Source organism: Phytophthora parasitica, assembly GCF_000247585.1.
Source record: "Phytophthora parasitica INRA-310 unplaced genomic scaffold supercont2.5, whole genome shotgun sequence".
Taxonomy (NCBI): Eukaryota; Oomycota; class Peronosporomycetes; order Peronosporales; family Peronosporaceae; genus Phytophthora; species Phytophthora nicotianae.
Genome location: NW_008648991.1, coordinates 1514895 through 1527062, shown reverse-complemented (window position 1 = coordinate 1527062; position 12168 = coordinate 1514895). Strand labels below are relative to the sequence as shown.

General features: G+C 46.4%; 3 protein-coding genes across 3 annotated transcripts; 1 reads left to right on the top strand and 2 right to left on the bottom strand.

Moving 5' to 3' along the window:
- Positions 1-3331: 3331 nt before the first annotated feature.
- On the bottom strand, positions 3332-3574 carry PPTG_21469 (hypothetical protein; the record flags this gene model as incomplete). The annotated part of the gene is made up of 1 exon (XM_008897480.1): positions 3332-3574. One exon carries the CDS (start codon positions 3572-3574, stop codon positions 3332-3334), a length of 243 nt encoding a protein of 80 aa, XP_008895728.1.
- A 33-nt stretch (positions 3575-3607) lies between these two features.
- On the bottom strand, positions 3608-4173 carry PPTG_21468 (hypothetical protein; the record flags this gene model as incomplete). The annotated part of the gene is made up of 2 exons (XM_008897479.1): positions 3608-3620; positions 3947-4173. 2 exons carry the CDS (start codon positions 4171-4173, stop codon positions 3608-3610), a joined length of 240 nt encoding a protein of 79 aa, XP_008895727.1.
- A 5842-nt stretch (positions 4174-10015) lies between these two features.
- PPTG_21467 (hypothetical protein) lies at positions 10016-11344 on the top strand (the record flags this gene model as incomplete). The annotated part of the gene is made up of 1 exon (XM_008897478.1): positions 10016-11344. One exon carries the CDS (start codon positions 10016-10018, stop codon positions 11342-11344), a length of 1329 nt encoding a protein of 442 aa, XP_008895726.1.
- Positions 11345-12168: the final 824 nt, after the last annotated feature.

Genomic DNA, 12168 nt, shown 5'->3' with positions numbered 1-12168 from the left:
AGATTCTCAGTCTTTAACAGCACCTGATCACCGGCTTTAAAGTCGGGTTCAGCACGGCGCTTGTCGTAGTACTACTTTTGCTTCTGTTTGGCGTCCAGTAGTGCTTGCTGAGCGCGCTCAACAATTTTTCGACGACGCTCAGCAAATTGATGAGCAAATGCAGCTCTCGTACGCCTTGAAGATGTACCACCAGCCGTTGTAATAGCACTCGGTCGCCAAGCAGTTCGGCCACAGTCGATCTCAAATGGAGTGAGCCCCGTGGAAGCGCTCACAAGGGTAGCATGAACGAACTCGACCGTTCCTAGCAACTCGGACCAGTCGGATCCGTGGATGCTCGTCATAAATCTTAGTGAGTCTTCCAAGACTCGGTTTTGTCGCTTTACTTGTCCATCACCTTGTGCTCGGTGAGCATAGTCATCCGTAGTCGAACGCCCATTAGTCGCATGAGCTCCTTCCAGAAAGCCGCCGTAAACCGAGGATCACGATCGCTTACAATGGCTTCTGGTAGACCATGATGTCGCACCACCGAGTCAAAGAAGACTCGAGCACAGTCCGCTGCTGTCGCGGTCGAATGCATCGGTGCATACTTTGCTCGCTTCGAGAGAAGATCCACAGCTACCTGAATGCAGTCGTAGCCATTCGAGACCGGTAGTCCTGTGATGTAGTCAGATCCAACATGTTGCCAGCACTCGGGCAGAAGTTCAAGAGGAATCAGTTTCCCCTTTTTCCTTCCACTCGAAACTTTGAACTTGTTTCATGTCAAGCAACTCCTTACGTAGTCATTCACATCTGCTTCGAGCTCGTTCCAGAAGTACCATTGAGACAGGTTTGCAAGCGTTCGAGGTACTCCGGGGTGTGCCATACTGTCATGAAACTCAGCAAGAAGTTGTGTTCGTAGCTCGTAGTCGTGAGGCACACACAGTGTATCCACAGCTCCATCAACTTGGCGATACACGAGACCATCCTTCCGATAAAAGTTGCCGCCACTCAAAAGCTTGGGCACTTCCTCCGTCACCGACTTGAAGTGGGGATCGCGTCGATAACCCGCAATAAATTTCAAGCGAGTCGTCGGAGATAGTGATACAGTCGTCACGTAGCGAGTAGCAGTGTTCACACGAAGCTCAACGTGCTGCTGAGATACCATGGCTCGCGGTCGACCACCATTCACCCCTCGTGACTGGCCATCCAACAGTAGATGCAAGTCGTACGAGTTGCGAGACGCTAGCTCGTTTATGATCCGGTGGCGGTCATCAACCATGTACTGAGCTTGGTGACAGGCATCCGAACATGTGTGAATGTCTACAGTGCAAACGTTAACTGTGGCGTCGTCCGAGTACTACAACTGCCCCATAACGGGATCATCAGTCTCATAATCAAACGTATCCGGTCGAGGTTGCCTCGTATCTTCTGAAATATGGCGAGATAGCGCGTCCGCCACGATGTTTTGCACTCCTTTCACGTGGTGAAGCTGAAAGTCAAATTGAGAGAAGAAGTCCAGCCATCGAGCAAGCTTCGCAGAGACAGTCGGGTGTTGGAGGAACCATCGACACGCGATATTATCCGTGTACACTAGAAAATGCCGTCCGTGTAAGTAGTGTCTCCACTTGCCAAGCGCTAGTTTAATCGCAAATAACTCCTTTTCATGCGCCGGCCAGTTTAATTCGTGCTTCCCGAGCTTCTTCGAGTAAAAAGCAATCGGGTGATCGAAGCCATGGTGTCATTGTGATAGGACCCCACCACAGCACTGCTTCGACGCGTCCGTTGTCACGACAAACGTCTCCGTAAAGTCAGGGAACCGAAGACCTGTTGTAAAGCCGCCTTGATCACCAAGCAGGCGTTTTCCTGGTACGACGTCCATTCCCACACATTATCCTTCTTGAAGAGGTCACTTAGAGGCAATACGATGTCAGCGAAGTGGTGAATGAACCTGCGATAGTAACCAGCTAATCCCAAAAAGCTCTGGAGCTCCTTGACATTCGTCGGTACTTTCCACTTCTCAATCGCATCCGTCTTACTCTTATCAACCTGTAAATCGTCACCAGAGACTGTGTGACCGAGAAATTTCACCGATGTCTGGGCGAACGAGCACTTTTCAGACCGAGCGTACAGCTTCTCACGTCGCAGTACGTCAAACACCACCCGTAGGCGCTGCTCATGCTCCTCCAGTGACGACGAGTACACGCAGATGTCATCCAGATAGACCACGACGAAGTCAAGGTGTCCGAGTAAAAGTCTCATTAGCCGTGATCAAATGCCCGGCATACCTGCAACTCCCATCGGTGCCACACACCAATGATACGTCTCGGCACCGGTGCGGCAAGCAGTGTATGGGCGGCTGGAGGGCTTCACTCTCATCTGATGGTAGCCTTGAGCAAGGTCGATCACGGTAAAAATCACTGCCAATGCCATACGATCAAACAACTCCTCGATGTTGGGCAACGGGATCTTCGGAACCAAAGTTTGGCTGTTCAGGTAACGATAGTCCACTACCCAGCGAATAGGCGATGAAGTATTCTACGAATCCACTCACTTCGACTCTGTCGTTTTCCAGTTGCCGGATCACGCTTGGGAATGCCGAACACGTTGGACACCCAAGGTGAATCACTGATCTCGATCCACTCTTTGTCAAGTAAATCGTCGACGAATAGTTGAAGAGCTTCTTGCTCCGTCTTTGAGAGGCGGAACGGAGCTCTACTGCTTGGCCGAGCATCCGATTTCAGATTGAGCTCGAATTCGACACGCCTTTCAGGTGGTAATCCAGTTGGCAGGACGTCAGGAAGAACGTCTCCATACTCTGTGAGGAGGGCTTCAATTTCCTGAGGGATGTCGCTGTGATCATGCTTTTCAGTCACCTTCACATGGTAGAAGTTGTAGTCAGCCATAACGAATGCTGCTTGTACGTCTTCTTCACTGAGAGGCACATGAAGGTTGTTGTCCGGATACACTGAGAACGATCCGTTCACCTTGATGTCGTGAGTGCGCCAGTTAATGGATGGATTGTACTTCGTCAACCATGGTTTTCCCAGAATCAAATCATGTGAGAGAGGAAGGTCATACTCAGTGAACATGACGTCGTTGTATATCATTCCATCCATCACCATATCCGCGTTCACTTCTCGATGCTTCACACCTTGGCGAACATGACCATCAAAGCTCTCCACCGAAGCAAGATGTTCCTCACCGGGCCCGTCAACGATACCGCTCCGCACCAGGTTGTGGTTAGCGCCACAGTCAATCAACGCCAATAGAGAATGTCCATTGATTGTAACTTTCTTCCGAATTAAATTGTTCGCTGTCTTGATCTTCATTGGTGCGTATACTTTAGCCATATTCAGCTGTAATTGCGGAACGACAGTGGTTCACCACCCTGCACGTCTGCCACGGTCGGCTGATTGATCTGCACTGCGTTAATACTTCTGGTGTTCGACTTGTGAAGTCGTTCATTCTTTCGGTGCGGGAGCTTTACACGACAGTCACTCATGCGATGTCCCGCTCGTTTGCAACGAAAGCATAGTCTGCGTTTACGGCATTCTTCACGACTCACGTCCTGTACGTTGACGTGATCGACCTCCATGGTATAGCCGTATTCATGAGACGTTCGTCACGATTAGGCCGAAATACTGTACGATCCGTTAGAACATGAGTGTAGGTTCGCTCGAACTCGAGTGCCACGGAGATAGCCTTCGACACACTCTAGCATCGACGGTAAGCCACCTCTTCGCGAGTCCTCGTAACAAGGCCGTGAACAACCACGTGATCTGATCGATGGAACTCATATCACAAACTTGACAAATGATCTGCCGGAATTTTGCCACGTAATCCTCCAGGTTATCGCACTGAACCTGCTTTAGTCGAAAAATTTCTGCTCGCAAGCGCTCCTGTAGATCTGGAGGAACAAAAAAATTCCGCTTGCAAAGCTTCCGCTAGATCATTCAGTGTGGCGAACTTGCCCTGGTGAAATGTGTACCACGCCGCTGCCTGGCCTATCACGTTCGTAGCCACCATCACCACCAAGCGATTCTGGTTTTCTGCAGCGTTGACTTCAATATTTTTGGCACAGAAGTACAGCTGGACCTGCTGCAAGAACACCTGCAGCGACTCGCCGATCTTGCCGTAGTAAGTTGGCACAGAAATGCCTTCAACACGTCTCTCCGTCGAGCCGTGTGGTTTCATTTTCGATTCGCAGGAGAGTCGGGAATGTCATCATTCCTTACACGCAATTCTTGAACCAATATAAATTTCATGTTAGCCCTTTCGCAAGCATTTTGCATAAACTATACTATATAAAACTATGTAATTTGCTTCTAAAAGGACGCATTTCTCGCCGTTTTACAATATCACTGTACTCGTTTAAAACCTTCTCTTGTATCAAAACATTGACGATGCTATGTTGATGTAATCAGTTATAAGAATAACACTTGATTAAAGTAATTACAGACGAGGACACTTTAATATGACACTTTAGGTTTTTCGTTAACTATGCTTTCAAATCCTAATATTTTTATCCAATCAACTGTAAAGATGTATTACAGTCCAGCTTTCTCCCAAGCCCGCTTGATGCAGCGCTCGTTGATGGCCGCCCACGCTGTCACTACCCTGTCTACAAGCAGCTTTCTCTTCTCATCTGCAGACATGCGCTTGAGCGCCAGCAGCCTCTCCCGCAGAGGAAGAAACCCATTCCTCTGGATGGAGGCTAAGTTGTAGGATAGCGTCAGCAAGCGTAGCTTCTTCTTGAACGGGCCCATGATGCCCACGTCCAGAGGTTGTAGTACAGCAGTAGTGTTTTCTGGTAGAGGTACAAGCTCTGTCCCCCACGACGCGAATGCTTCCTGCGCAATATCGGACACATGGCACTTCAGATTGTCGACGTAGATGGCTAGAGGGTCTGGGAATTCATCACAAACAAATTCTGCCCACTGACCGTTGATAAACGTTTCGTTCCAAACCCTTGTATCCATCCAGCCATTTTGTTGGACGGTTACAAGGACTTGGTTCGAGTATGCCCTCATATCACGCTCAATTGTGCCGCCTGGCTGGCCGCGGAAAATGACTAGCGGCTTTAGCTTTTTTTCCTGCCGCGGAAACGGTGAGCAGCACCCTCGCTCGATCCGAACGCTGTGCGAGTGTGCACGTCATTGGAAGCAGCTACAGCAGCGACTTTGCCGCCTGCTCTAACTTCCTCAACGACTCGAAGCTTTAGTTCTTTTGAATACGTGCTACGACGACCTTTTGATGGTAGATTCAGCTGATAGATCACCTCACCGCCACCGCTACTGTCGCTTTCAGCAGCGTCATCCTCGTCGTCGGCAGCTCCGGCACCATCGCGGATGCCCCACTGGAGCATTCGCAGCTCGAGCTCTTCCATGGCACGATTCGAAGTGAGCTCATGGCCACAAAATTGTTTTTGACATTCTATTGGCTGAAATTATTGACAAAAAACCCGTGTCATTCATTAGTGTCCGTCATATTAAAGTGTCCTCGTCTGTAATCATGATTATGAATCGTACTGTATAAGCTTTGTTGCACCAGGTTAGTTGAACTTTCTCTTGTAAAAGGGCGAAGAAATCGCCCTTTAGAGACTGATTCCTACTGTTTTTTGCGCAGACCCCTAATAGGACGAGAAATGCGCTTGTACCGCGAAAAGGTTAAAGTCAACTTCTTCACATGCTAGAATCTTGTAGCGACATTTGCAGGTTTTACCAGATGCTGCACAGCGCTGGGAGGGGGCCATACAGCGCATCCCGTGAAACACAAATTTTATTATGTATTCTTTTAGATGCCCAGGAGTTTCAATTTCGCGTGAGATACTTCGCAAATTATTGCTTTTAGTTGCCGTTACCCATCAAATGGCGAGAGCCCTCATTTTTTTTCGAGTTAGTGACATTTATTTATTTTTACAGTGAACATGCAGATTTTTTTGCGCATTGCTCACATTCATTAGTGGTGAATTCCAAAATCGTTAGTAAACAGGAAGGGTGGGCCGCAGAGTAACATATTTATGCGGCTGGCAAAAACAGAATTGGAACAGTACGTACTTCACCCACCACGCTGCTGTTAACAATGCAATACATAAGAATATTTTGATAGTTAAGAACTTTGCTGGCTTTGGTTGTTTTCAAATCGTCCAAAACGTGTAACTAATCTATCAAACAGCTTCAATTGGTAATATACTGCGAGCGAGTATCCTGTCTGGTTTGTAGGGTGCAACTACATGTTGTGAACGGCACAATGCAATTATGATTTCCTCAGCATAAAAACTCAAGTCGGAGGGCCACTGTTCTGCGCGACTGATTTCAACTACAGAAACTGTTTATCAGACAACTCAATACAGGGTAGCCATGCTGTGACAACGTTCTATGTAGTGGTAAATAATTGCTCGCGTTGTGCTGTTTTGGGGTAGTATAATATGTAGCACTACTAGTGAGCAACGGTTTGCAATTAAGTCATGCAAATTTTTATACTATGCGGTGTTGGTACTGATAATGGCGCAGTTATAGAAACATTGCTTCCACATACTAATGAGTAAATTACAGAAACTCTTCATAGTCTTTCGATGCAAATGTTTCTTTCTTATGCGCTTGTCTAGCGGATTCTACTTTATAGTACCTGGACTTATACCGATACAGAGTATCTTATTGGGTACCACAGACACTATATCGTTTCAAAGCGTTGAGTGGGTTAGAATTACCTTCTGGTACTTATTTCGTGTTGTCAGCACTATAGTGTTCGATTCGCGAGTTGCTTCAGGGTCGCGTTGCTCCGTAGCACATTTTGGGATTGCTGTTCGTAAGCTGGTGGAGGTAGAAAAAATAACAGCTTTGTTGCAAATCGTTCTTCAGTTCCGTTTTCTTTTTTTCATACACTAATATTATGCAACGCTGCTTCGTTCTCTGTTCTTGAACTCGTGCGGGAGTTATACTACTATTGGTATGAACAGCGCGAGGCTGCTATTCTTTCGTGTGTCTGCTTCAGAAAGTATGGAGCAGTTAAACCTAGATCGTAGCTGAGCATACTCTCCTTTTTACGTAACGAAAGAATCTAGAAACAAATATCAGAGATTTAGCTACGTGCGTAGTTATATTAAATTGGTAGGGGAGAGAGAGCGTCTTGGGGCTGGCGGGGAGAAAGCGAAGTTAGCTGGTCTCCCCGACCAACTGCTCCCAACCAAACGAGAGCCCATTTATAATTAATATAAATTTCTAATAAGATACCTCTAACTCAATACTATCGATTATAGTAGTCTTATGTACTTAGTACAACATACCTAAGTACATCAGGTAAATATCTGCTAGTAGAACCCGTATTCTACAGGATCCACCAAGATTCTCGCGGACCAATGAACAACAACATGTTCTGGTGCTGTAGGAGATATTGTATTGTGAATTCCGTCCAAATGTGCCGACTTGGGTCTGTTTGAGGAGCGGGAGGACAATCGCCCACTTACAAACACAAGTCATTAGTAAAACCCACCAAGTCTTTTCTTGCCACCTTATTTCGTACTTAAACGGGTCAGTATACGAAATTGTATACGCTGGGCGATTTGAGGGAGATTCATTCAAAGAACCATCCTGTCCAATTTTGAGTAGAACCCACAATACTAAAACAGAAGAAGAAAACGGCCCCAATTAGCCGCACTCATTGAACCGAGAGTCAAACAATTTTTTGACATGCCGCACAGTCCCAAATTTCATTCGAGGGGCCAATCGTCGTCGCGGTGTCGAGGTTGGTGTTGGGCGAGGCAGCTCCAGTAGCTGCTAGAAAGGCAACCAGCGTCGAAAGCACGATCAACAGTAGCGAGCACATTGTACGAAGTGGGTATCAGGCGAGGAAATCAGAAATGAACTTCCCATGGGCCTGCTCTAGAGATGACGGGGGAGATCGTTGGTGAAAAAAAAAAAACGCCAATAAGTGGGCTATCAGGCTGAGTGGTTACCGCCATCACATCCCGTAATACGGGAAACTCGTAATACGGAAAGCCGGGCCAATAAGATTAGTACAGACATCAAACGCGTGCCAGTTCATACGAAGTGGCACTATCGCACCGATCAGCGCTGGATTTTATGGATCAGCATTTGGTATCTGTAGAAATATTTATAATTTCCCTTTCTATTAAAGCCTGCCCATAAAATCGAACCCCCAGGCTCTGCTCACTACAGCATTTGGTAAAAGCCGACTTCAAAAGAGTTACTAGTAAAGTCGAAGCCGGCTTAGTATTTGTACACTTTCATTGCTTGTACGATGCAAGTCCTTCGGTTGCTGCAGGCAAGTTTTCGAATTTGTAGCTACTGCGTGTTCGTTTCAGTATGAGTATATACTTGATATTTTGATGCATCTCCTGCGCTTGCTTCACAGACGCAACATCTGCGTATAAAAATAACCTGCACTGTCACGATTTGCTTTTATTCTGCAGATCGCACTTATTGTTTTTAGACAACTAGATATTTCCGAACCAATGCTGTGACAACGTTAAGGTATTTGCTAAAATATTAATAGCAAAAGTTCAAGTAGATATACAATAATTACATATACTTCGGGTATTGGTCAAAATCTACGCGAAATCCATTTTTTTTTTTGTCTCACAATATGGCTTCATGGCTGGCTCACTAGCCGGGATATTTACTCGCGGTTCGAAGGTGGCACACACCAGACTTTTACAAATGGATTTGAGTACAATATGCAAAGCAAACAGTTTTAGGAGGAATGAGTGGGTTGGATATTTGCTGAACCGATCTCACCATTCTGTTGTACCCTCAAGGACATCTTTTCTGGTGCGTGTCTGAAGTGTAACCCCTCGAAACATTCTGCATTTCTGATCAGTTCGGTATAGAAATTCCAGCGCTAATCCCCTGCAACAGCGAGCAGATACAATTGGTACTGAAGAAATGTTTTTAGGTCAAGTTAGTGTTTGGCATGGTAGCATTACCCTTTTCCTATATTTCAGTTCTAGTGAATAATTTCTAATAGATACTTTATTTTATCTATCCTCCTCTGGATGGGGCAATCTCCGTCGAGTGGACCAAATCACAAAAAAATTAATGGATTCCGCTTTGTTACAACCGACGAGAGCTTTGTATTGCATAAACTCTGAAATGCAGGTAGCATTATGCCACTTGCATTTCAGAGCTTCTTTAGGCACGACGTTGTTTTTATAGCGCTCCAACTGACCGACCACCTCTACCATGCTGAAACTTGCTTTTGCCAACCTCGAAACAATCTATGTATAGTATCGTGGACGTTCTACATGTATTAAAGTCCAGCCTTCATTACATAGTAAGCTAGGAAAACCCAAATCGAGGACCGCTTTCGCCCTTGATTGAATATAGCACCACATAAAGACCAGGCTATAATTGGGCGCTTACGGAAACACTTTTGCAAATTAGTTCAAAAGTGAAGTTTCACTGTGTAAAAAGACCAAATATCGGTAATGGAATTCCTCTAAGTCAGAGTATATTATAATGCATGTAGTAATTTAGTCGTTGGAGGTCCCACCTTCTTTGCTTCAGTAGTGCCGATCAAGCACTATCGCGACAATCGAAACTCCACGGTAAGATCATGTGATCCACCAGTCAATAGTACATGTAGAACACAACTCCGACGATGTCCTTGCACTATTCCAATACCGCTGAACCAGCCACCCGTATCCTCGTAAACTGTAGTCACCGTGTACCGCAACCAGTTATATCTGGCCTTCGGTTTGTTTTTGCCAATATCTTGCTAATTTGGCGATTAGAGATAATGCATCTTAAATATGTTCCCAAACCCAAATGTGTGCTCCCAAATATGTACTATTTATCATCGGTTTGGGAACGTATTTGGGCACTAATAAACTGTATAATAAACATCGACGATTAAAGTGTCCCAAATTGGGCAACATCTCAGCAGCTTTACAGCAACATAACTTCATAAGCGCAACATTTCATCAACTTCTGTTTCGTTTTTAGCAGTAGGCGAGAACCAACCATTTTTTGAGACTCAAAACAACAATTTACATGCTTGTCATTTGGGATTTTCATTTATGGAGCACAAGAACTTCACCTACTCAGTCAAGAGCCGCTACAACGGGACCGTGTACTACATTTGTAGTCACTTCCGATCGGCCAGTTGCCCTGCTCGTCTGATCGTCAAGTCTAGCGGATCTATTGAAGAAGTCGGTGAGCACGCGTGTGTGCGCGAGTCTGAGACGGTGATAGAAGCTACGGAAGAGATGAGAGAGGTTCTCGAGGCCCTCGCGACTACCGACATGTCGGTTGCGCCTTCTGCAGTGTGGAAGGCTGCAATCCGGCACCTCCATCGCAAGCACGGCGATAATACCAGCCTGCGCTACCTGCCCCGTCACAGGGCTGTCTCGTTTGTGAAGAACGTGCGCAAGAAGCTCACAGGCGGAGACGTGTTTCGAGCTATCGAGCTCGAACCTACGGTATTTGTCAGCCCTGATGACGAACGGCCGTTCCTACAATTTCATTACGTCTACGCTCATGCGGGGGTAATCAAGCGCATGATTGGGTTTGCGCATCCGGACCTGCTTCGTCTGCTCAAGTACCCAAAAAATCCACTTTTTGTGGACTGCACGTTTAAGGTGTGCCCAAAGCCGTTTGCACAGCTTGCTGTAGTCATGAGCTATGATCCAGCCTTCGACCTCTACCTACCCATTTTCTACGTACTGCTACCAGACAAGTACCAATATACCTACTGGCACCTGCTCGACAACGTCATCATGCAGTGCGATCTTCAAGTTGAGCCGCGCTACGTCATGTGTGACTTTGAACTGGGTCTGGTCAACGCTGTGCGTCAGCAATTTGCTGGTGTCCCCATTGTAGGCTGCCTCTTCCACTGGAAGCAGGCGCTGCGTCGCAAACTGATCGACCTACGCATTCCAAAGGAGACGGTAAGTCACGTGATGGCCAGTGGTGCCATTGATGTGCTGACCGTGATACCAATTGACGAAATCGCAGAGAAAGGGATTCCGTTCGTCCGTAGCCGCGTGGATGAGTCAGGTCATCGTGTCAAATGGGACACGTTTTGGCGCTACTTCAAACGCACGTGGATGCGCACTTACGATCCTGCGTTATGGAATGTAAATGCGATTAGTGAAACGATGGACATCGTCAATCGCACGAACAACGCTCTGGAGAGGTTCAACAGGGACCTTAACGAGTCCTTCTCGTCAGCACACCCCAATTTGCTGGCCTTTATGGCTGTGATCAAGCAGAAGTCGAAGGATCACGTTGAGCTCATAGAAGATATCCGCCACCATCGTCAAGAGGCTCCGCCACACGGAAACCTGATCACTGTTGAGATTCCAGCAGCGTATCGCGCATTTTGCGAGCAACAAGAGCAGGAATAACACAAAAAACTGCGCACCGGTAGAGTTTGAGTAGGTCGAGCTCTTGATAAACAAATCCCTGAAAATCCCTGAATTTGTTTTTGTATTCCGTTCCCAAATATGTTCCCAGTGTGTCGTTCCCAAATATATTCCCGACATCTCGTTCCTAAATACGCTTCAAAAGGTTCTACTAAAAATACACCAGGGATCGCTATACTGTCCTAAATATGTTCCCAAGGCACCGCTCTGTTTGGGAATTTATTTGGGTTTGGGAACACATTTGGGACGCATTCTCAGCTATCAATTTGGCATGATGGTATAGAAGTAGCGAACGGCGCTCGTGGTATAGGAGGTGATGATGAGTGGTGGCTTCCTATTTTGTCGTTAAGGTAGCTTAATTAAATTATCTTTCATTAAAGAGACCTTGCATGCATGTCAGCATGAGACGATGCGTTGTATCAATCGGTCTTAACAGTATATGTAGGACTTGGTGAGATCAATATTTACTGGTGAAGGGGAAGTACGGCCGTTTGGATGGTGCCTAACGTTCTCGCCCGAATAAAGCCCCGTTGAAAGTCCTCTTTTACTAAATACAGGCACTTTGTTAAGATCCATACAAGCTCCTAGATATTTTTCCGACTAGTGAAAGGACTGTAACGAGCTACTGTTATCTGGCCTAGCTCGCTAGACCAGTCGTATAGTTTCCATCCTTGCTGCGTTGTGCGACCCTAGTCCTCTTGTACTGACTCAAAGTTGTGGCTTCTACATTCGCGAAACTGAATCTCTCACACACTGGTGGCTACCTGAGTAAAAAAAAAAAAACGCCAATAAGTGGGCTATCAGGC